At 42.8% G+C, this 26,180-nt stretch overlaps 1 protein-coding gene across 7 annotated transcripts in view; it reads right to left on the bottom strand.

Annotated features, from left to right (window-relative positions):
- Nucleotides 1-748: 748 nt before the first annotated feature.
- Nucleotides 749-26,180, bottom strand: part of DLGAP1 (DLG associated protein 1) — a 429,128-nt gene continuing 403,696 nt past the window's right edge. For all 7 annotated transcript variants that reach the window (XM_052788099.1, XM_052788100.1, XM_052788102.1 and 4 more), the window contains 4 exons: nucleotides 19,577-19,995; nucleotides 10,201-10,292; nucleotides 7,623-7,775; nucleotides 749-4,739 (listed from right to left, as the gene is read on the bottom strand). In XM_052788099.1, coding sequence (XP_052644059.1) covers nucleotides 4,530-4,739; nucleotides 7,623-7,775; nucleotides 10,201-10,292; nucleotides 19,577-19,995 — 874 coding nt within the window. In that variant the 3' untranslated portion in view covers nucleotides 749-4,529. The remainder of the gene's footprint in view (nucleotides 4,740-7,622; nucleotides 7,776-10,200; nucleotides 10,293-19,576; nucleotides 19,996-26,180) is intronic.

Genomic DNA, 26,180 nt, shown 5'->3' with positions numbered 1-26,180 from the left:
ATTCCAGCTGCTGAAGAGAAATCCCTTCATCTCAGTGGTAACAAAACTTTAAGCAGAAGTTTCCCTGCCTATAGATCCCTGGCACAAATCTTTCTGATCTTCCTGTGCACAGTATCTAAGCATGGGCAGATGGTACGTGGTACAGCACTGGCATGCTATTAATATAACTATTAGGCTCTATAGACTGAATCAGAACCTGTTTAAATGCTGGTATAGCTATAAACATAATCCGGGATATATTTCTATGGGATTTGGTGACTGTCTTTATTTCACATACTGGGAAAACCCCTGTCTGGAAGCAGGATTCCAATGAAGGGAAAGTCAGCTATCTCTGCCAGGGATCTCTTTCGCTCCCTGCATTTCAGCCATCACCGGAGATAAGAGCAAGATGAAGGGAATCAGTGAAGGGAAAAAGAAACAGGATGCGGGTTTCTTGCTGCTTCTTTTGAAGTCACCAGTGTAACTCCTGACATCTTCAGTGGGGTTTGGCCGGGCTCTGTGCAGAAGTGCCTTTGAAGATTTTGCTAAGGCTCAAGGCCTTGATCATGGCAACATTTACGCCTGTGAGTAACTCTGTGCAGATGAGCACTACCAGGGCACTCAGCAGGACTCTTCGTATGAGACTTTGCAGGATCCGTCTTAAGCAATGAGTGCTTAAGAGAAACACGCTGCATTTATCCTTGACCACATCAAATGAAATGCCTTGGCAGTTCTGGCAGAACGAATTTGCATTGAAAACCCACAGCTCTTACAAGCAGTGCATTAATTATTTTATTAATTTGCTCTTTTTACATTATGGGAAACACTCATCTATTTACATTTTCCTGTCCACACACAAACCAGATGATAGATAATCCTATGGAAACCCAAATCGTTAAGCCATAAAACCACTCTCTTCTGTCTAAAGGCTTTCAAATTTGTGTCTTTTGTTTCAAATCAAAAAACATTTTAAAAATCACATTTGGGAATGCAGGTAGGCCCGTGATTTACATTCCAGTTAGTTAAAATATGCATTTGACCATTTTCCTTAAAAAAAAAACCAAACCAAAAACCCAATAAATTCACAAAGATACAGTTTAAATTAAAGTGATAATGCATATCAAAGCACTAAGGGAACACCAATAAATAAACTGAAATATATTACAAATAAATTATTTCTATTTACCTTTTCAAATATTAAAAATCTTTAATCCATTTCTTCATCTTTCTTTACAAAAAGATTATGAGAATTTTATGGAAACATCTGCAAAAAATATAATAAATACTTCTTTTTTTTTTTAACTTTTGAAGCAGGAGACAAAAAGAACCTCTTTAAAATTTCCCCGAGGGAAAAAAAAAGCAATAGTTTAGTCCCAAAGTGAAACAGAATATAGGCATTTTTAATATACATTAAAAAGTATGGGCAGGTTAGACTAAAACCAGTTACAAATTATACTAAAACAGATGATAGAGCAAATATACTAGCATTAGTGTTGGTAAATGAGTCAAGTGGTTAACTAGTGGCATTCTAGGGGCAGAATTACTCTATTTTATATTTTCTAGTCTTGGCTGTATATTTAATATTTTGCTAAAAAACTACGCAAACATTATAATACCCTCTCCAGTGCCAAATGAACTAGCAGGCATTCAGCTAAGAATAAATTCATTTAAAATAGATAAGAAAAATATTCTGTGATATACAAATACAATAATTTGTAACGTACAACACTAGATAGTCTTCGCTTTTCTGCATTTTGGGGGGGGGGAACTTGCTGGATATAAATTTCTGTAGCCACTTGTCAACCAAAGTCTTAACTCATCTTTCATAAAACATTCACAAAACTAAGTAAGTCTGCAACACAGTTGTGAATGTGGACTCTCACCTGGATACTGCTTTAAATATTTCAGTACAAATGAGTTCCAAATAATTAATACTTCCTATGACTACATATGCTCAAAAGTGGCAGTTGGCACTATTACATACTGCAAACACGGTGATGTTTCATTGCCGCTAAAAGTTAAACGCAGTGTTTCAAAACTAGCAAATACACTGGTATTCAAACACTTGGAGGGTCAAACCTTTTGAAGCTCCTGTAACACAAAGCACTCTAGGGTTACACTGGATTTCTGATTACTCTAGTTAAAAGTCTTTTATATATTAAATTATTAGCCCTTATCTTGTAAACCACAGCAGTAAATATTTGTGCCCTGTTTATAAAGACATAGCTCAGATATCAATGGCTTTGAGAGGTAGCAAATTCTCTAGTGGTTTTAGTATGCTCTCATGAAAATACTTGGTGCCAGAACCTATTACCTCTCCTATTTTCTTGAATAAAATTAAATTAGCACCTGGCTATGATGTCGTAGGAAAAGAAGCTGTCTGGCATGGTCTCGATGAATAGTTTTAGCAAGAGCTTAACTTTTTTGATGACAACTTTAAATGCTTTTTAAGTGCAAGCTGCAGAATTATGGCACCCATGCAGCAGGATTTTTCACGGGTGGGACTGTCCGTACAGGTTTGACAGCTACGGGCATAGACAGCCCACGCTGGTGTACAGCAATGGCTGCACCCTGTGCCCCTCCATGGGGGGGCTGTCCCTGTGCCTGTTCCCATCGGGAGCAGAAAGCAGCCTGCCTTCCTCTCCCATGTACCCCTGCCTTGGCAGCCGGGGCACAGAGCATGCAGGGACCAGTGGAGGGGTCCGGAAAGCATCACCGCGGGGCTGCACACAGACCGGGGGCCACACAGTGCTCCTCTGCCCTGGAGCAGCCCCATCATCCAAACCAGCTCATGCTAATTCTGCTTTCAGCAGCACATGCCAGCTAGGCATGCGTGTGCACACACTCACACGCACACATGCATGCACACAACTTGCTTTCAGCAACATGCCTGACACAGCTTTCCTAATGTTGGCACAAGAGATTTTGGTAGCGGCATGGTCAGCATCGTTCCTTGTTGGAGGAGCTGGAGGACAAGCTCCTGCCTCAGCCAGGGGTGGCTGGGGTGGACAGACACGCAGGGGCTGACCACTCAGGCTCCTCTCCAGCCCTCTTGTCTGCCATTTCCCCCCACTATTAATGAGCTACTTGGGATGCATATTTTTTGTGATTGCAAAACAATGGCAGAAGCCAGGGTAGGAAGGCTTGTCATGAAAAAAATTAAGTTCATATTGATCCCATAACTTGTGAAAAATACTTTATTGTTCTTGTTCAAATGGGTATTTTATACTATTAAGAGGAGGCTGAATTAGAAACTTACTCCTAGATATGGACCATTTGGTGATAAGCAGTCTGAACTGTAGCATACAACTGGCTGTGGATTGAGTAAAGCAAGCCTGGCCTGGAAAAGCATCAGAGGCTCCATATACAGCAATTCGCCTACAGGTGTCCGTGTGTGGCTGCATGGATGTGTGAGATCGGATGGTCCCACCGAGATTAAGACATCAACAAAACCAAGCTTTTTTTCTTTTTTCTTTTTTTTTTTTTAACCAATATAATCCACACAATACAATACAAGAGGAATTGACAATACAGTACAATTTTAAAAATTCTTAATACTCGGACAAGAAAATCCTTCTTTTATATTATCTCTTCAACTGTCATTGCTTCTTATCTCCTTCCTTTTCACTCTTTTATTGCCTTTCAAAATAGATTATTTCCCTGGAAGATCGAATTTACAATCTTCTGCTGATTGAAATGTTTAAGTAGTGATTGATGAAATAAAAATGAGGCAGTTTGTGCAGCTGTGAGTGTGCAGGTATATTTCCACAGGATCTTTTCTATCCCTCACCATCTCACCTGCGGGATATACTTCCACTTTTTCACCTCCCAGAGCTGTGTTTTTTTTCTCCCCCTCCTCCCCACTACCACCCCAGCCCCCTCCCTTTCTGTGACTCCTTAAATTCAGGTGAGAAGGTGTGATTCAGAGGTTTAGAATAAAGTGCGCCATCTGCTTTAAAAAAAACAGTAATAAAAAGAAGGGAATCCAAGTCATAGCTCCTTTCATCTTTTGTGAGGAAGACGGCAGAGTCCGAAAGGATCACCCTGCATGACTGAAATTTCCAAAGTCCCCTACAGTTTGATATTGCTGTACACTGGGTAACAGACTAGCTTTAGGTCAACTAAAGATCATGAGTAAGTTAAACGGAGCATCTACTGTACAGGTGAGCAGGTGTGTGGAAGTCTGAGCGCTGCGTTTATTTGTTTCAAACAGAAAAAAAAGAGGATCGTACTCGTTTACATGAGGCAAAGTGGCAGCATCAGTACATGTGACAAAGCATTGTGATGACATGGGCGAACCTTCAGAAAGCAAGGGTGATTAGAGGACATCTCTCGGAGGACCGACAACTACGCCACGGCAGTGGAGTTCACTGGGAGCATCAGGGTGGCTGTGTACAGAGAGAGGGGAGGGGCAGAGGGAGGGAGAGAGAGTGAGAGAGAGGAGGAGGAGGAGGTACAAATACTTCGTGGTGACCTTGAGCAGGAGCCTAGAGGGGCAGATTATACATGAGGCTTGTCTTGCCAGAGAGAGTCCTCCCAGTTGGATCCCTTCATAGCCTGGTCTGGGCTTCGGGGATGTATATTTCAATGCTTTCGGCGCTCTCGGTAGCTGAGTTCTGGCGGACCGATGCAGCGCGCTTGGCAGCCATCAGCCGTTTCCGGGCCTCTTGACGCTGCGAGCTTTCCAGAGAGCGTTCTCGTATGAGTGGCACCTGACCTTTCGATGGCTTCTTTGGCACTGGAGGAGGGACCCTTCTCTCCTGATCAAAGCAGAAGGTTAATGGCATTATACAGCTTCTCAGGGAAAGGTGGGAAAAACTAGGATACGTCAGTAGTTAGAACACACATTTTACCTAAGGTTTGTTAGCTCTTATCTGCCTTTCTGTCTTCAGTGAACTGGCTTTTGTGCGCAAGGGTTCATAAACATAGGGCAAGGGCAAAGGGGAGGGGAGGGCTGGCCGCAGTGCTATTTCTCCTCGGGGACGGTGCGTTAAACGCCCGGCGCTGCCAGGGCCGGGGCCCCCACCGCTAACCACTTAGTGTGGCTCCCCGGGGCGGGGGGAGGATCCAGGCGTCTCCTCCTGGTGCCAGGGACTAGAAAGGAGAGAGCATCTCGGTCGCAGCCTCCCGCCGCCAGCGCAGCCGCCTGTGGCTGGGGAGCGGACGCCGCTCTCGGCAGAGGAACCCTGGAGGGCCCCGGCTCCCGGGTTACCCTCTTCTATTCGTGCGTAATGCTAGGCGCTCTTGCAACACGGAGATTCCGTGGCTTTGGCGTTCCCAGATGCAGATGGGAACTAGCTGCCTGCAGCTGGTGCATCAGAATAAATATTTTTTAAAAACACCACATATTTATGTATATATTTTGTAGTGGCTTAATGACTGCTCAAAAATCCCACACTTTGGGCGTCACTGTGCAAGCTCATAAAATCTAGCCTCCTGCTAAATAGGCATGACAAGCTACAATCAGCTAGAAATAGGAAAAACTGGTAGGAAAAACTTAAAAACCATTAAGAGAACATGCATTAATCATCTTGGTGGCAGCTAGCTCCAGATATGCGTTCAACAAGGAGGACTTTTATGTATATCCTGGTGCACGTACACACACACACACACACAAAAAAACCCCCAACAACCCCCCCCCCTCAGAGAGGGATCTCTCTCGAAAAAGAAAAGTGTATTCAGGTCTGAATTTCAGGCGGCCACAAAGACTTTGTCAAGTTAATTAGATTGTCTTTTAAGTTACATCCCCTTCCAACTGTGAACATGGTCTCTGAGCGAAGGGATTTTATCGCACTACAAAGGTCCCATTCTGCCCTTTCGTTTTCTCTCATGCTGTTCACAACAGCTTCCATGGCTTGAAATATAAAGGTGCTTAGTTACACTTATTCATACTTTGCTTTTTCTCTCCGTCCAAGGATTAATCTATGCTGCTTAAAAATGGCCCAGTGGCAAAGGCCAAAGACAACTGCAAATATCAATTCCACAGAAAGTTTGGTTTGTTTTTTTAATCCTTTTTAAGAAAGGACATGATCTGTTTCATCTAAAATCATAGACAAATGCTGTTGAAACAGGAACACAGTCAGTGTAATTCTTTAAAATCTTTACCTTCCTACTGTAGGTCCCTTTCTTCAGCACTACTTAACTTCCTTTAACCCGTTACAGTCTTCTTTTTGTTGGAAACTCTTTGAAATGTTTTTCAGAAGCAAAGAAAAGGCACATTTTTTTTAAGAAAAGCTCTCGTTTCTTATTGCTGCAATTGCAAACACTCGGCCTACCCGCTTTACTGTAAAAGCTAATGAAAGACCATATACCAGCGTTTCTGTGCATGCATGTTTGACGGTTTTAACTTCCTTTTCTGATAGATACTGAAAAAAAAAAAAGAAGATAAGAAAATGACTTGCCTTCAGTACCTTGGGCTAGGAAAACACATTCCCATTCATTCCCCTACAAAACACACTAGGTGTGCACAAATGGTGTGAACATGGCACTCCTAAGTCAGGAATGAGTATTTAGTCTTGATCGGAGGAGGAGGGAGAGTGCTACCAGCACTGCCTTTGCAAGCTTCCTGCTGCAAGATTAATGGGGTTTGATATTATTATGGTTATTTGTCCAAAAGAAAACACCACTTTGGTCATCAGCAGCCAGCTGACCGTAAGTTGGGGCTGCCCGGACTCCTGTCTGAGCCACTGTACCTGTAAGTCACGTTCCCCCTCCTTCTGGTGACCCTACCTGTTGTCTGTATTCATTGCTATCAGACCAGCCACACTGGAAATTCAGCCATCAAATTACATATCTATAGAAGCGCAACATTAGACCGTTGATTCCTCTAGGAATGGGTCTGTCTTTTAAGGATTTTCTTAAACATTTGTGTATTTTGGCTCACCCAAGTGCTGTTTGTCTCGATGCAGATAGTGAGGAAAAAAATAAGGCAATGGTGCCAAATGAGAATGGAAAGTGAAATGTGGCTCACACTTGGAGATGTGGTAGTTTTTCATGGTGACAGAAGAAGACTACATTTAAAAAAAAAGACCAAAGCTCCAGATGATTTTTATGCTACCTTGGGTAAACAACACTACCAGCAAAGTGAACCTGTTTATGAACTCACCCATTAAAAAAAACCCCAAATAACTGAAAAACAAACAAACGGACAAAAAAAAATGTAGTTCTTTCATGTAACATTTTGGAAGGCATATTTTTGATATTGCTCTGTTTGTAATCTTGGTACCAAAGTCAGCGATGGTTACAGTGCTTCCCTAATTTTTTCAGTAACACAACCTAGAACTCTTGCTATATGCAATAATATGAACCGTAAATGTGATTTATTTAATTTTAAGAATCAATATATAAGGCAGTTCCTTCCAATGATTGATCGTCTAATATGATTAAATGTAAAGCTTAACAAAGTACCACATTCCCATTATCCGATTCACAAAGACAGATTTGGTTTAAAAATATGCCTGAAACATATTACAGATAATATCCCAGATGATTATTATGTAAACATTGTTATTACAATGAAATTAATTTGTTATGAGCTTCATTTCACATTTTTAACGTCAACGCTGTAACACAGAGGCCTATTTAATCTGTCCAGTATTTGTGCAGGGTTTTAAATGAAGCATACAAAATCTACAATGTTCTACCTTCTTGTCATGAGGATCCATCTGTTTCCAATTATTGGCCTTTAACTGATGAAGTTCATCAAATTTCATACTAATATTTTCTATGGACAACTGCAGCATATCCCAAAACCCTGCTAAATCCTGGGAGGTCGGCCGTGGATGTGCATTAGGATTCTGTGCAACAGAAGAAAAAAACACGTTGGTTTTAGTACCTCTTAATGTAAAGCGTTTGTGCAAATGGTTACGAATCTTGCTAGCAAAGCAGTTCCAGCAGATCCAAGCGATCGGAGAGACACAGAGAAGCAAAGCGGAGCGCTACTTACTGGCAGAGTTTTTTTCATGGAGTCTGGCTCAGTGTTGAGCCGCTGTGCCCCTGCAAGCTGCCACTCACCAAAGGCAGTGGCCAGCCCCTTTGGACCACGGGGAAAGGGCATGTGGCAGGTCCCCCATGGCAGGATCTGCCTAGGGATGTTCCTGGGCCCAACCGGTGATATCCCAACCACACTGAAACCAATCGCCAGCCTCCTCTTCACTTATATGAGGAAACGTTCACACTTGTAAAAAGACTGATACCTGTGCAAATGTACATTTGCTGCACATGCAAATAGTGACATACCGATGCGTGAACGCTTTTTCCATACCCTGAGAACCTAAGGTCTACAAAAATACACCATGTGAAGTAAAATTGCCCCTTACACACCCCAGGCCAATTTCTTCATGTTTTTTTTGACAAGAATAACCTCTGCAAGGTGAAAAGCTCAGAAAAGAACATGCAGAAGCACAGTAATCCCATTTTTACAGGTGCATTTTTGGGAAGAGTGAGACTGGGACGCGTGTGGGGAGTGTTGCTTTGCACGTGCAAACTCAGTCCAGTTCATCAGCCCAAGAGTATTGCTCAGAAGAGCACACCTGGACTGTTAGCATCTCCAGTGCAGCATGGGCCAGAGGATGGTGACCCAAGAGGTCCTGTGCTGTCTTCTGTCCCTTCAGCGCAACCCAGCTCTGAACATTTTCTGCATGCAGTGAACATACATGAAATGGTCCCTGCTCTGCTGGCAAAGTTCCTATGAGGGAAAGCTTTCTACAGGACGTGTCTCTATAAGCTGGTTCCCAACTGAAACTCTTCAAATAAAATGAGATGTTGCATACACTCACTTCAAGCATGTTTTTTTGTAAATGCTGAGGAGTCCCTACACCAATCTGAGTCAGCAAGGTTTCATGGGTGCTGTGGCCTTGTAAGATTACATTGATATATTGCTATTAATTAATAAATATATTATTATTAGAACCTTGCATGTTGTTTTACATGGCTCAAGTTTTACTCTGTGTTTAAGTTTTCTCCCTCACCAGAAACAATAAACCCAAAAGAGTCAGTTTCTTGCCTTCTTATGAAATTTCTTGCACTTTTCACAGCAACATTGACAAATGATTTTGCTGGGATGATTATACCACCAAAGGAGCAATTATTGACAACAATAAAGCATATATTTTTAGATTCATAAGGAGACCAGAGATTACACTTGGATCCCTAGTTTTTCAGTGCTTGACACTAGCAGGTTGCCTAGTTGTAGGCCTTTATTTACAAAAATGTGCAACCAGAATGCTTTTTCAATTTTTGTATTAAGAATTGGAAGGCTTATTCAGACAGAGCCAATTTCTGTTGCATTTGTCCACTGAGGCAGATTCTAGTCTGGGGCTTGATTCCAGAGGTGCATTAACTGAAGTGGAAGACGGTCACCCCACTCTGGTGAGTATCACAGGGTTTGCCTTCCCTTCCCTATTCTATGCTGACAGAGAATGATGCTCTATGCTTTTGGGGCTTCTAGGAATCTATGCCAAAATTGGGAATTAAATGTATTGTATCTACTCTGCAAGGATGGATTGTTAATTAAAAAGTTTGAAAATTTTTATAAGTGCTGGCATTTTTGAGAATACTGCTTTAGATACATGGTGTGAAATGTATTTTTATTTATCAACAGGAATATAATTCTGATTCTACTACTACTACTACCAGCACAAAAATAGCAAATAATAATAATAGTGGTAGCATATGCCAATTACATACAGTAATAATAATGATAACATACTGGCTTTTTTTCCTCTTTGCCCTTTTAGCACTCTGGAAAATTATTTTTCTCTCTTTCACTATTGGGGTTGTGGAACATGAAGCACCAACTTTCAGTGTCTGATTTCCTGGTATTTCTGTCTTGTTTAATACAGGTGGCATTGGGGTTACATGGGAAAGCCCCACTCATGAGACTTCTCGTCCACTCTGAAAGACCTTAAGGTCTTTTACCCAAATATCTCTGTGCCCATGCAACCTGAACTCAGAGGTCAAGGAACAGATCCTTGCTCCTCTGAAATCAGTAGCAGAGCCTCAGTGATATTTCACCCAAAGCTTTTGCCTGTCGTTACTTTCAGGCTCTCAAGCTATTGTGAAACTCATGCTGACTCCACCAAGTTTCATAGAGTTACTCCCAAATTCATATCAAGGCCTTTACTGGAAAAACTACCATGTTAGAAAATCTGTCTAGTATAGGTATGATTATTCAGAGGTTGTAAAAGTCACACAACAGTGTCTAGCAGAAAAGTTACATACCAGGTTTTCTTCACAAAGTTCTCTGAACTGGTAAAATTTCTGGGCCATGAGAAGCTGGGCACTGCCCACTGCAGTTCGAATTTTCCCTAGAACTGAGAGAAAAAGAAATGTAAGTCACAATGCTTTCTTTGCAGGCAAGTAAAACCCTATAAAAAGAGAGGAGAAAGCTGCGCAGTAGTCAGCTCTGGCTTTCAAAAAGCATGTTATCTCTCAGTCACAGATTAGAGAGAAACCGATAAATCTAAGGCCAGATCTGCACTAGGCAAAAATACTAATCTGTTGCTGCATTCCCCCAGTGAGACCAGTTGTAATCAGCAAAGAGTGCTTCCATGGCAGTATAAACATGGCTAATCAAAAGCTTTTGCAACCTGTATAGAAAGCTCACCAGAACTTACACCTCTTGTCATCACTGTGACCCAGGCTCAGGCATTAAATACAAACCCAGCTCCCTGTGCAAGGACACGCAGCTTTCAAAGCCTGTGATGCCATCTACACTGTTTGGAAAACACTGCATCTACCAGCATTTCTGCCACCTCGCTTAGCAACTTGGCGCCTTGCTCCCAGGTTTAGCTGAGTGTTGCTTGATCTGAGCTCCTGAAAGGGAATGGTGTTTTTAATGCACACCGATGAATCTCATTCGGACCCTCTGAGTATTCTGCATGAGCACGATCTGAAGCGGCTTCTGCCTTTGAATCGGGATGTCCAGGCACGCTTCAGGGAGAGATCACACACTGTCCTCTCCTCCTTGCTGGTGACCTGGAGGGAGGTGTCAGAGTCCTAGCCCAGCTCCTGTGCTGTCTGGGGACTCCTTTGTACAGACATCTGGGTACTTATCGTCTCTTTGGACTGACTGAGCGCTGTGAAGGACTGCAGTGAACCAGAAGACAGCCCATAGTAAATGCCTCTGAACAAAACAGGAGCTCCTACTGTTTTGGTTGCATTCAACCTCACTGAAACGGTGGGGTTTTAGTGCTGCAAGGGGTAGTTGGGAATACACTACCCAAAACCGAGGCATACAGTGGTGCATTCAGAGACCTGCATTTCCCTGGGGCTTTGTTGAGCTCTGGTCCACGGGGAGCGTGTGCGCATGTGCACGTGTGTATGTGTGTGTGTGTGTATGTGTGTGTGTATGTATGTGAAAAAAGAAGCAAGCATGCAGAAACAGGGCAGAAAGACAGAAAGACAGACATTCCCTCAACTGGCAGTAGGACAGTGAATCCAGAAAAGAGAGTATGATTTTGGGGACTGCTGATTGAAAGAAAATTGATGCTGTGAGCAAGAAAGCAGCTACTGGTTTGCTTGAGACTTTCAATGCTCAGGAAAAGAAACAACTATGCTATATGCAGTGTCTTTAAATAAACATGTTGGCATCACGGATGTATCTGGCTCCATCATTAATTTTCCCTCTCAGATGAAGTAACTTATTATCCCCCAATTCTCTGGTTAAATATTGATTTAAAAACTAATTAAATTACTAAAAAAAAATAATTACCACTTCTTTAATGAAAAACATGAATGGCAGCCACTGTGTCACAATTTTCACTATCATTTCTACTCATAGATATTTGCATTCTCCCAGCCCTCAAATAAACACAGCAACTTTCCCAGGACAAATTTACAGTCTGGATACATGAGGCAGGTGAGGGAGGAACAGGAAAAACAAAGAGATGAAGTGGCCTGCTCAAGGTGAGTGAATTGTTGGCAGAGCCTAGAAGAGATACTAGTCCTAAGCTGCCATCCTCTAGCATCCCTTGGGCATGGTCACATTTTGTATAAAACCTAAAACAATGTTAGCAGAGCTCCACTGGGAAAATACTGCTAAGTATTTTGACTTACCACAATGAAAAATAAATAAATAGAGAAATAAATAAACACAACTTTGCTATAACCCCTTCTAACAACATTTTTAGGGTCTCACAGTCCTGTGACCGGCCGCAGTGCATGATGGCAGCTTGCGACCAGAATGCCACCGTGCAATGTTTGGCAAGAGAAAGGCCACTCCACAGGATTCACTTGCATAGTCACACGCTAAGCAAACTGGCACAAACACTCGTGATGAACTGAAACCCGACACATAGCAGTACAAAATCTGTGTTCTGCTCCTCCAAGGCAAATGGCTTTTCCTTCAGCAGCCTTAAAGCTTGCTTCTTAAGGCTGCTGAAGGAAAAGTGGGATGTGGAGTTCATTTATACTTCAGACATAAGAAGGGGGGAAAAAAAAGGGGAGGGAAGAGAGAGTCTTTTCAAATTTTTTTCAGAAACTATAGGAGAGAGCTCTGTGAACACGCACAGAGCCCAGACTTTCATTTTGTTCCCAGAACTGAACTCAGCACTGCCAGGAAATAGCCGTGAGCTGGAAGATTCACTAAGCAGAATATTTTCAGCATATTGCACAGGGAGTTTTGCACACAACTGTCATTATTGTTAGCAAGGCTTGCGTGTCTAATTCTATGTGCACAGTGCTGAAAATGGACCCCTTGGTGTGTCTAGTCATTTATGCAACCCAATATGCAAACCGCTCAACTGAAAGGACTTTTCAATAGTAGGAGGAGCTACTCCGGGAGCTTTCATGTGGTTCCCATTGTTATGAAAACTCTTCCCACTGAGTATATTTGGGAACAGCTGCCTCATCTGGAGCTCGGCCACTCTGACGCTTCCCAAGACTTGAGAAGGAGAGAAAAAACGGTCTCTTGACTTCTCAGGACAAAAAAAAGACAAGGCAGGCTCTTCCTGGAAACCTGCACCACCCGAGTTGAAAATCACATCCCAAGCATGAAGAAATGTAAATACACCTTGTTGGTGATGGATGGGAATGTGCGCCTTTCTTTGAGGGAAGAAGAGCTTAATATTCAGAGATCTCAGCAGAGGGAAAAGGAAGTCCTTGTCCTTGGCTGCCTAGCGACTGGCTATTTGCCTAAAAACCATCATCCCAGCTGACTGTGGGATGCATGCTGATGCTGTTCTCTATTGTTGCCACTTCTGCCGTAGCTGCGGCTGTATCTAGTCAAGTGTCACTGATTCCTCGCCCCTCCAAAGCAAGTGGCCTGTTAATGTGCAACCCGTCAATAACCAACTCTGTCACGGAAGTTAGAAAAAAAAAAAAAAGACAAAGCATGCGAAAGACTGAAAGGAATCTCTCCAGAAGGCACAAAGCCTTATCAATAGCCTAAGTTTTGTTTCCAAACGCACGTTGCTTTTAGTGTTTCAAGGCAGAATGCTAGTTTCCTTTACTCAGTCAAAACCTCCAGTGCCAAAGAGAAAGGCCAAGGTGTAGTAAAAAAACCAAAAAGTAAAAATAGACCAATACTTTCTTAGGAGAAAAGCCTGCAAGGTTTGAAGCCAAATACCAAGAAAGTAAATGGAATTGCAAAGATAATACTCAAAACACATCAGAAAAAGATCAGAGAAATCTTTAACAGCAAGGGAGATGGGGTACAGGAGAAAAACATAAACATTCAAATTGATGTGTTTGGCTAATAGGATACAAACAAAATGTATAAAACCAAGCAACAACAAAAAATACCAACCCATCAAGATGCAATCATAATGGATTTAAACACCTATATAATGTTATTCATGTCTGCTTTCTATTCCATACAGGGTTATACAGCACACTCAACACCATTGGATCTGAATGCCTTCCAGTAATGCATTAAGCAACAGTATTAACATCCATCATATGCTTTGCTGTCACCCCATCCCCAGCGGGAGAAGAGTGTGTACTGCAGTGTTTTGTTTTTATAGTTTGAATTTTTCCTTCCCCCACCACCCCACCTCCTTTCTTTGACCTCTCTTCCTTGTAAACCCAGTTGTCTCCTGTGACGACTTTTAAGAAATAGACAGTTATGTCTGTTCTGGAAGAACTGCTTCGGTATAGCTATTTTGATATAACTCAGCTATTGTGTAGTGCCTCCTCACTATTATTGTTCTTGACTAGGGGTTGCAGAATGTTATTCTAGGGTAGACACATGTGGTGTATTTCCTTGTGTCTCTAACCCTGCAACCTGTTCTTGTTTTTAAAATGTTCTTAAATACAGACTTAGACTATATGCTGTTCAAGCAGTAAGTTCTTGCTTCTCTTTGTTCTAAGAACCACATAGGACCTACTTTGGGATTGTAGAGCTCTATGTGTTTCCCCCCTCCATGTTTTCATGGGAAAAGAAATGAAACAACAAAAAAAGAATTGCAAACACAAGCAAAAAAATGGTGATATTTTCATCTGCTCTACCTTGGAAGGAGACTGCATGTGTAACAAGGATAACAAAATATAAGAAAACAACAGCAAAAACCACCTGAAGTGATGTGAAAAGTCATCACATCATAGAAGCCACGGGATAGAAGGAGCAGCAGCATTATTTGGCCCTAAACCACCAACTGATCTGTTTGCATTTCAACTTCGACAGGCCCTAGGGTCTAGCAAGTGACAAAGGAGGCACTTTAGGACTGTGACTATCAAATGCCCTTAATGTGAAAACACCTGGTTGGTAGGTAGGGTGCAAACTAGGGAACAGAAGCCCAGCGACTTGCTCATTGCCCCAGGAGCAAGTGGCAGGAACAATAGCTGAAATTACAGGGACACAGTCTGACATTTGCGTTGCAGATGTTGCCTGAGCATTGTGCATATGAAGCAATCCTGCCATAGAGCTGTCACAATCCATTTCCAAGCCAGGATGGACCAGCGTTTTAGCCTATTCATGTTGACAGACCTACATTTAAATAACGCCAACCATGACAAAAGCCAGGAAATTCAAAGTTAAAGCTACTGCTCAGGTCTTTTAAGCTCGGCTGTTAAGGAGAAAACAGCCAAATGGAGCAAACCATGGAAGGAGCAGTCCTAGCTTTGAGTCATATATACTTATAGGAGTGATCTCATTGAAATTAATAGGGCTGTCTGCATGAGTAAATGCTGTTCACTGGGAGTAAAGCAGTTTCCATGTGTTCTCTGGCTTACTTGGTTTTTATTAGCACACTTCATGTTTTTTCCCTGACTAGATTGTTTCCTTGCTTGTGGATTTCTCTTTTTTCCTTGCTAGCCTTTGGACACTGGCAGGGCTTCCAGCCAGGAGCTGGCTTTCCTTGGAGAAACCCTTGTGTATGGAGAAGTCCCTTCTGGGGAGAAAAGAAAACCAGAACAAGAAAAGGACGAGTCAGGCATACGGCCAGAGGCACGTAGCCAGGGGGATTCCAGCAGGACTCGGCCACACGTCGGGCTGGTGATGGTCCCTCTGCAAGGCTGCATCAGCGCACTGCAGGACAAGGCCGCCTCACTCCTCTGAGTGGCAGGGACCAGGACAGCTTGGGGAAGCCCTGCAGAGGACTGGCAAATGGTTTTCCTTGCTCATGGCTCAGAGTGACCGCTTCTTTTGCCATGCACAACTATTACGAAAAATGTGTCTTTTCCTTAACTTTCTTCTCTTGTGTCTAGCCTTCACTCTTTAAGTTTTCCTTTGAGACAATCAAAACAAAACAAAACAGCAGAAAGTGTGCAAGTATTGCATAATTTGCCAGAACTGGCTGAATTTGCAGAGACTCTGGTCCTAAGCAGCGAGGTTACTGCAGATTGGAGGTCAACCTTTGTTTGCAGACTAGCCCAGAGGAGTATAATATACACACAAGACAGTTATAATGACATATCTTGTCAGAGCCTTGGTTTTCTGTTTTAGTTTTTACTTGATTGGCCTAACTTGTCTCGCCACTAAACTCACATTACACCTGACCTGTGGCGAATCAGGCCCACTGTTTGCTTCCAATGGTTATCTTTGCATGGAAGCCACATTACAACCCCATGTGAAAAAGAAACATTTCTGAAGGGGAAGCAAAATGAAGCCCTCCAGTTTTTCCAGAAAGGTTAATGCCCCACGTGAAATAAAAACAACAGCAAAAAATCCAGCAAAAGCCAGGCTCAGGCCGTAGATGCATGTTCCTGGGCCCACTGCCGCTGGGGAAAAATGTGGTCAGAGACTGCTCGCTAACAGTGCTGCACGGGGAGCCAGGCCTGTTGCTGCTATTTCTGTGTGTAATTGGTTACTCCAGAGGCCTCATCCAAATAGTCACCAGCATCAGCGGTGAGGCTCTGACTATATGAAATTTTGCAGGGGAGAGGTAGGAGAGAGCAGAGGGTTGAGGAGAAAAAAAAAAAAAAGGTAAACAATTGATATCACCTGAGGCCTGATCCAAAACATCAATCAAATCTCACAAGTTGTTTAGCCCCATATCTCTAACATCTTTTTTTTAATGAGAGCCCTAGAGTTTGTAGCCAACATCCCTGCAACAGCAAAATACACAGAAACAATATCAAGTATCCTAGCTCAAAGTGTGAGTGGTATTCATCTGCCTGTTATACACGCCGTGGCTTTATCAGAAAATGATTTCAGATAAAACCAGAATATACTATACAATAAATAATTCATGGCAGAAGGGGAGCCACATTTCTCTCTATATTGGCATTTCATCGTGCAGCCACTGAACCACAGCTTGTTTTTATACACAGCAGCAGACTCCATTTCCCAGCTAGAAACATTCAATCCCATCTGGTAGATTCATTCCCAGCTAGATAATACCCAACGTATCTATGTAACATACAAGCTACTGTCAAACAGCAGCGAGCCGTCTCCCCGAGACAGCTGTTTTGCACAAGGGCCACATTGTCTGGAGGAAGCGTGGATCATTTTACGTGGAGCGCTGGGGGGACGAGCCCTCTGTCAGCTGCCATGGCATCGAGAAAACCTCGCTCATCACACATTCTCGTTATTTTGTTATCTGGCCAAACACACGCTGGGGATGTCAGGTTGAAAACAAAGGATGTGTTCCCTGCTCTGGTTATATTTCATTAGGAAACCCAAAGCAAACACACCTCTTCTGCTCTTTCCTCCCTCTCTTCAAAGTTTATAGATGTATGAAAAACACATATTTCGGGGCAGGGTTTGTAACAGCCAGGCTTTTGTTTCTGGCGCTGCTGAGCGGGCAGAGTGGCCCCAGCCATATGCTTTTCCTTGGCACCAGGTAGAGCGGGGCATGCTGTGCCGCAGCAGAAAGCCCCATGCAGCCTCTGCAGGAGGCAGCTGCCACGTGCCGGAGCAGCCAACAGTGTCACACCAAAACCAGTATCTCACCAGTGACCTCAAAACCCAGGTAACCCCTTTCCTCCTCCTGTTTCCAGAAATCACAAGAAGTGCTTCATGTCAGAAAAATGAAGAGGAGGAACAATCTGCAGGACACATGCCATGCATGCTGTAAGGAGGCATTGGGAATAGCCAGCCTAACCACTCCTTTATCTTCCTCATAACTGACTTCTCCCACCGATTGCTCAAAATAAGACCCCTTTAAAATTATCATGTATCAAAGACACCAAGACACTGAGAGAAAATTCTGTACATGGATATACACATTCTGCATGTATCAGTCTTGTAAAATTCACTTCATGTTCTTTTCCCAAGGTGAACAACTACTTTGGTGCACAAAGTTTGTAGGTTTTTCCATTATTATCAGTTCATAGAATCATAGAATCACAGAAAGGTCAGAAGGGACCTTTAAAGATCATCTAGTCCAACTCCCTTGCCATGGGCAGGGACATCTTTCACTAGATCAGGTCTCAAAGCCCTGTCCAACCTGGCCTTGAACACTTCCAATGATGGGGCATCCACAACTTCTCTGGGCAACCTGTTCCAGGGTGTCACCATCCTCATTGTGGAAAATGTCTTCCTTATGTCCAATCTAAGTTGTGGCAAAGAGAAAGCAAGTGGGTTTTTTGACTTGGACTTGCAAATGTTGTGTATTTCCTATTTGTTATGTGTTCATACTCCTTTTTCAATCTAAAATCTCTTAGTTCATGGGGTTTATTTCTTGCATACTAACAACAGAAAACCTTTGTATTCTGATACATTTTCAAAGAGATTTTGGAATGTATGTAAATGATGTAAATTAAAAATTAGGTTCAAATACTCTAAAACTTGGGGAATCTGGATCTGCTTTGAAGGCTAATCCTTCTATATTTTTCCCTCAGAAGAAATTGTTAGCCTATTATATAACAGAAATTTTTTAGAAATAGAAAATCTTAACATACCTTAATGTTAAGGTTATCTCATACTTTCCATTAGAAGTCAATTTCCAGTTGCTTACAATAGTGTCTAACTTTAACTATCTAGATCAAACTTCTCTATGGTTGTTTCTTTCATTAGATTGAATGGAAAGTTCCAGCAGAAACAGCTAAGAATAACAGAAACATTTCTAAGAATTTAAAAAAATATATTTTTTGCCAGTGTTAATTCCTTTCCATAAATCAAAACCTTCACATCTCAAAAGAATTCTAGCGCCACCCTTCTTGAAAGGAAGGGTTAGAAATTTGGAAGAAGCAATCCTGGAGCTGAAGTAGTAGCCCTTGCTTTGGTAGGAGCTAACTTGGGGGTCGGAAAATTGTTATTTGTATATCCAGGAAAATACACTTAGGTGTGCCTAAATTACACAATATTGAACTCTCTATATGCAGCTGCTCCTTACTGTTTTCTAGAAGCTCTCTGTTAGAATTTGAAAAAGCTTCATTCACAAGGAGCATGCTCCTAAGCTCACAGGTTTACCTATGTCCAGAAGTTGACAGCTATCAATAGAACTGCTCCTTGTGATGGAAATAAATGGAAAAAACTTCCATTTTGACTGGGAGAAAAAATTCTGGACAAGGAGGCACATGTTCAGCTCTTCTTCCCTAATTAGAGTGAATGAATAAGACCTGGGCTACGCAAAATGAAGGCTTACTAGACATTCCCATTACCTTACAGGTAGGGTAATACTTCTGGCAGCAGTGACAACTGAGATGTAGTTTGCATGTGTGCGTTTTTTATCACGGAATATGGAGACCTTGTTTTATCGGGAAGATCAAAGAGGAGTGAGAACTGCAAGGGAGATGAAGGGAGGCTGGAGAGGGGAAGAGAGGGAGAACAACTTGGAAGCATGACTGAAATCTCTTTCACTTGGGAGAAGCATCTGAAGACTCTGATGCCAAACACCATCTAAAAAGACAACTAAAATATGAATTTAATGAAAAGGAACTAGAATCTGTTCAATTATATTCTAAGGTTATGAGAAGTAATTTCAAATGGAAGAGTTAAGAAACGTTAATACTACAAGATCCCTAGCCACGATCTCCTAATTATCCGTTGAACTATGCAATCCCAAAAGCTAATACCTCTGGAGTTTCAGAAGTGCCGAGCATTTGCATTCCCTGTCAACTTTAATAAGGATTATTATATACATACATACAGTCCTTTTGAGAATCATAACCATAGCTAAATAAGAAAGGGCATGATACAGAATTCACTGGAGTAAATTTGACCTATATTAAATACTTCTTTGTAGTTTCAATATTACTGTACGCAGTTACTTACTGTCCTCCGGTAAGTTGTTTTCCCGTTCTTCTCTCTCCATCTGTTGGCACCAGCCCTCCATACGATCTCTCTCTGCTTGAAGTAGCTTCAGAAACCAGTGGCCATCTCGTGGGCACACTGACCTTTGAACAGCTTCCAGAGGATCTTCGGTTATAGAGTCAATCCAGGGGTCAGGAGGAGGTAAAATTGATGGATCAAAATCTGTATCAAAGTCATCATCCACTGCACATGCATGGTAATGGTTTCCTGACCCTTGTATGCTAACGGTAGAGGTACTTGCATCTCGGGAAAATTGTCTTGATATTTGTCCAGAACATGTATTGTCCTCTTGAGGGTCGATTATTTCAAAGTTCTCATGGAAATCCAGGTCTGCTTGCACGGCTGTTGTTACACTGTTAGATCGTGTAAACCTGCGAAAGCTTTGGAGAGCACAAACATGAAATGTTTAGAAAGCTTTTTCTAGGTAACTCAGTAAGAAAGGAGTTATTAAGATTCTGCCACTCCTCCTAAGACTGACAGTCATGGCTTTCAGTGCTACATTCAGGTGCTTTTTCTTGAAATGATCAGCAGAAACTTATTTTCTCATTGCAAGCCAACAAACAAGCATCTCTTTTTTCCATGCAAACTCACTGCTTATTGAGGCAAGTACCCCTAATTGTTGTGTGGTTTAACAAAGCCAGAGGCTAGCCCAAGAGACAGCTAATAGTGTCAGTAGCTCAGGATTTTAGGTTACCAATTAATGAAAAGTTAAAGGCCCCCACTTTTAAGAAGTGGCTTATCTTTCAACTTTTAAAACTCACACCCCTTTGAAGTTACACACCCAAACTCACAAGCCACATTTAAAAACCATACATGTAAGATTGATAAGATAGTAATACCAATGAGCCCACTATCTATGTAATGTTATACATTCCATTTATAAAGAAGATAAGCATTTTTAACCCAGATAAGTATTTTGTATTGCTTCTTCATAATTACTCTTCATAATTATGTACCTGCTAATCTCTCACAATTTTAGTGCCCATTCCCAGTGCTCAGACATATGTTTTTCACATTCAACCTTCAGTTTCAAAATGGTCTTCTCTTTTTCACCAAAGCTAGCATTCTCAGTCACTATTTATGTGACCCTCATTGTGATGGCTGCTACCCTGTAGGTAGCTTCCTTTCACCTTCCATATTTTCCCTATGTTGGAACCTCTGGGGGCAGAGAGCAAACCCTGAGGGTGAAGACAAAAGCAGGGGAGAGAGAAGGTTTGGGGCTTTCAGTTTGGGTGGGTTTTCTTTACATAAACAGCACTCTGAATTCTGTAGTCCAAGGCATCTGAGGTGAACAGGCTGATAGAGAAGGAGCAGAGGGAAGTGTAAGGAGTAAGAGACACCTAATACAGTTGCAGGGGGTGGTAGTGAGAGCAGATATGACAAGCAGTAAATTGTAGAGGCAATGAGTGGAAAATCTGCAGGCAAATAATTACAGAGTTGGGGTAACTCTAGAAATTGATGCACTGAGGAACACAGGAAAACAAGCTAAGCAGACATCTGTCTTGCCCCATGATGAAAAGAAGGTAGGACCATAAAGTAATTAATGTAGATGTTACTTAAATTACTAATATTTAGGCTTCAGAATTAGCATAGTTTTGAACTGAATAGGGACAGATTTCCATCCCTTCTTTTTACAAATCCAGGATGCCTGTGCACTCATGCAGCTAGTAGTTAGCTTCTAATTTGTTCACAGTCTCACATTTACTCTTGAAACCAGTGTTAGGACCCATTTCCCTATGATGTTTTGGTTAGTTTGAGCTCAAGCAGCAATGAAAATGCTGAGCAGACAGTTGTGCTGGATGCTGGGCACCATTTCACTCCCTTTCATTTACATTCCACCTTCCACTGAAGAGCAATAGCCGATTAGACAAGTGCAACTGACAGCAAAACTTCATCAAGCGTATTTAGTCTGCAACTGGGGAGGGAGCAGATGGAAGGATGTTGAAGGAGAATTTCACATCCTATATACCTGATGCACCCAGATACTCAGGAGGAGTGCAGCAGACTTCAAGGAGGACCGTACCAGGTCCTGCTGATGATAGAGGAAATTAGTGGGTGTTGATCTGGGGCTTTGAGAGGAGTAGAGCAAAGCAAAACAGGAGTTGAGAAGGGTTGTCTAATTTAAAAAAGGCCAATTCCTCTGCAGAAGAAAGCTCAAATTAACTTTTCAGCCACACCAATCCCTGGAAAACTTTAATAATAGATTGTGTACAAATTTTTTATAATGGCCTAGAATACGAACATTTTAATATAGTGCCTGCTGCTTACAGTCCTTTTGAAGCAGGTGTTGTTAAACAATGCAAAAGTCATGGCTATGCCACCACCATTTTGCACAATATACACCTGAAAAATATGGAGTGAGCAGAACTCTCCAGCTTGGTAGTATTTATCCTTTGATGAGCAGAGCAAAGCATTTTGCTACAGACTGATACAGCAGAAAAGCTCAAAAGGGAGGACAAGGATCATTGGACATATGGTATGGCTTTCATAGGAGGAAAGACATTTCTTGGTTTAGAAAACAGGTGGCTGAGGAGGGATATGAGAGACCTATGAAATCCCGACTAGGTGATGTTTCACCATTTCTCAGAGTGTAAGAACTGTGGGGAGGAAGGCAGCCAGTTGCAAGGCTTAGAGGTCTAAAAATTTACATCTAGTGAAAGGAAGTATTTCTTTACACAATGTGTAATTAAATTGCCACAGGATCCTGGGAAAACCAAAGGTAAAAATAGGTTCAAAGGGAACCTGATCAAATTCACAGGAGAAAGGTCCAGGAAGAGCTATTACACAGATGTCATATCTGGCTTAGGAAGTCCCTGAACAACAGACTGCTAAATTGGGAAGGTCTACTGGGAGAAGTAGCGCTTCATACACACCCTTTATACTTTTCCTTTACACATACTCCTTTATAATTTTCCTAAGTACCTGCTACTGGCCCCTGCCAGAGAAAAGCTGTTAGACTCCTATTAGTGGCTAGAAAGACTTTAGCTCTAGTCTGACATTACAATGAAAATCTTTTGGTCCAATCTAGTTTTTTAAAAAAATGGTTTAATTTAGCCACCAACCTGACAAATCCCTTACCTGCCCTGAAGTTCATGCATGCATACACACACACACGCATAAAAAAAACCCCAAACAAACACGTGTGCCCACACAGGCACACGGTCACACAGGGTTTCTTTTCAGTCATTTAGTCAGGGCTCACTGAGAGCCAAGGCATTAGTACACAGTGTACTCTTCCACACCTTCCACGGTACTGGAGAGAAAAGCAAATGCCTTAATCCAGGCTCATTCTCCATGCCCCTACCTCCACCCTCCACGACACAGCTGCCTTCTGCTTTCCCGAGTGCCCTAGGCTCTGATATCCTTCTGTTTCAGATGACCATTTGTAACTTCGGTTAACACCCTGGCTTTTCAGTGTACACCATCAAGGTCTACTTGCCAAGAGGATGTATTGCTGGAGGCACTACATTTCAAAGCTTTCAGGAGCAGACTCTTACTGGGTTCAATATGAGCTAGTACTGCCAAAACCAGACTCTGCCCAACAAATAAAATAGAATGACATACTTTTTTTGCCTTTGTTTTATCTATATAATAATATGCTACAGGCTTGCTCGACGGATTCTTGGCACTGGATTGTGTAACCTATCTGTCTTCAAAAGAAAAACAACTTGGCAATAGAATATAGCATCAGTTAAAAATTAAAAAAATACTCCCAAGGAAATGTATGTTGAATGAAATGGAAATGCAGGAAGGAGGCACCCACTATCTGCCTGCCTCCAGCACATCTATGCAAAATGCCTAATAGATGGTAATTTTAGTCTCTGACATAGCTTCCTCACTCACTTCCAGGATGTTTTACTCTTACAAAATGCCATTTGTGTCCCACATGAACTTTTTTGTTTTGCTCTCAGTTAAAACTCCATACCACAGGAGCGCTGCTGAAGCTAATGCCCAGGTTTTCACTATTTCTACACATACAAAACACTCATGGGACTACCTAAAAAAGAAGCTTTCATAAATTGCTGGTAACCGTTAAAAACAGAGATTTGCTTCTTCCTCTGCTTTCAGGCTTGGCCCTTTTGTACTCAGTTGTGCCCTGCAGGCACAAGGTGTAATAATTACAGCTTCAGAGAACTGCACCAGATATCTGGCCTAAGGTGCAGAAAGCCCTGAAACCTCAGACTGGATAAACCAGTATGTAGAACAACAGCACGATGTGTTTTGAACAGCAACAACAGGGTCACAGGTTGTTAGCATTCAACGCTCCACTTTTACTTTCCTTTGAAAAACATGTTTACATTTCAACGCAGAGAGCTTCTTTCTTTCCTAAACCCCCCCCCCCCAAAACCCAGAAAAGATGTAGGCTTCAAACCAACTGATGCATGGTGAGTCTCAGAGGCACTTACATTAAATCTGGCATGTCTCACTTTACCCATTGACTGTACTATTTCTTGGTTGTGGGATTCTCTGCTAAGGTTGCAGCTGCTGTCAGCAGAACAAAACAAACTGCAGAAGGAGTTAGCAGATACGGTACCATGTCTTCTAATGGCAGGATTTCAACCATACATCTTCAAGCTATACAATCTTGTGTGCTTTGCTCTATCCCCCCCCTTCTCACATTCACATAGTCTTTTCATCACCAAAAGTCTTAGCAGGGAAACTCTAATCCTTTATGGCAATGTTAGAATAGACTATTTCAGTTGGAAGGGATGTAAAATGATCTCCTAGTCCAACTGCCTGACCACTCCAGGGCTGACCAAGTTAAAGCATGCTGTTAAGAAGGGCATTGTCCAAATGCCTCTTAAACACTGACAGGGCTGGGGCATCGACCACCTCTCTAGGAAGCCTGTTCTAGTGTTTGACCACCCTCTTGGTAAAGAAATGCTTCCTAATGTCCTGTCTGAACCTCCCCTGGCGCAGCTTTGAACCATTCCCATGCATCCTGTCACTGGATCCCAGGGAGAAGAGATCAGCACCTCCCTCTCCACTTCCTTTCCTCAGGAAGCTGCAGAGAGCAATGAGGTCACCCTTCAGCCTCTTCTTCTCCAAACTAGACAAGCCCAAAGTCCTCAGCTGCTCCTCACAGGACATGCCTTCCAACCCTTGCACCAGCTTTGTTACCCTCCTCTGGACACATTCAAGGACCTTCACATCCTTTTTAAATTGTGGGGCCCAGAACTGCACACAATATTCAAGGTGAGGCTGCACCAACGTTGAATACAGCAGGATAATCACCTCTTTTGACTGGCTGGTTACACTGTGTTTGATGCACCCCAGGACAGGGTTTGCCCTCTTGGCTGTCAGGGCACACTGCTGACACGTATTGAGCCTGCTACTGACCAGCCCCCCCAGATCCCTTTCTGCGGGGCTGCTCTCCAGCCACGCCTCTCCCAATCTGTACTTCTGTCTGGTGTTACTCCGTCCCAGGTGCAGGATCCGGCATTTATTCTTGTTAAATTTCATCCTGTTAGTTGTTGCCCAATGCTCCAATCTATCCAGATCCCCCTCCAAGGCCTCTTGTCAACAGGATCTCCCAGTTTGGTATCATCAGCCAAGTTGCTAATGGTGCATTCAACTCCTGCATCCAGATCATTGATAAATAGATTGGACAGAACTGGCCCTAGAATTGAGCCCTGAGGAACACTACTGGTGTCCAGTCACCAGCCAATTCACCACAACCCTTTGAGCCATGCCCTTCAGCCAGTTCTTCACCCAGCACACCGTGAACCCACTCATCCCACAGTTGGACAACTTGCAGCGCCAGCAATTGGAGCAGGACAGGAGTGGGGAAGCCTCAGGCAGCGATTGCCAGCCTCTGCATGCTGTGCCCCAATGCCCAGTGAAGCTGCCAAATAGAGTCAAAGGGCAACTACAAGATCAGCTGAACCAAAGAGGATGTCTGGGAACTCTTTGGTTGGCGACCCAAAACCGCAGAGGGTGGCACAGAGCCAATGGACCCACTGGAAGATCAGGAGGAGCCCATGGAGGTTGGCCAAATCCAGCAGACCTAGACCAAGTACTGCAATACTGATCCAAGGCTGTGCTTGAAGAAGGGAGCCCATTGCACTGAGAGGGTCTGGCCCTACGCAAGTCTCTATCAGTGTGGGCCTAGCTCCTCAGCAGTGGTCAAGTATGCTGCTGGTGGGAAGCTGAGGCCTTGGCCTTAGTGCAGCCAGCCTGCATGTATCTCCCAGCCATCAATCAATCAATCAATCAATCAATCTCCATCTATCAATCTCCCTTGAAACATGGTAGAGCTTCAAGTGCTGCTTGGGCTCTTCCTCCCTGTCCTGCACTGCCCTGCTGGCCCCCAGATATTCATAGGGTATCTACCCTGCCCTTTCCAGCATGCGAGTAGCACAGCAGCGCAGGGAGGAGGTTACACTACAAAGACCATCCTCAGCAAATACACACGCTGTGCTGGGCATGACTCTCACCAGTCAAGTTTGCAGAAGACGGAGGATCAAAGTGTTCCTGGGATCTCTCACCCTCAAATAAACCTGTTCTAACCTTTACCTTGTGACACTTTCTGGGCAGCACTAGGGGGAAGAGCTGGAACAAGAGG

This window comes from Harpia harpyja, chromosome 5 (assembly GCF_026419915.1).
Source record: "Harpia harpyja isolate bHarHar1 chromosome 5, bHarHar1 primary haplotype, whole genome shotgun sequence".
Lineage (NCBI taxonomy): Eukaryota > Metazoa > Chordata > Aves > Accipitriformes > Accipitridae > Harpia > Harpia harpyja.
Note: the sequence above shows the minus strand (reverse complement) of the source record. Positions and strands in the feature narration are given on the sequence as shown.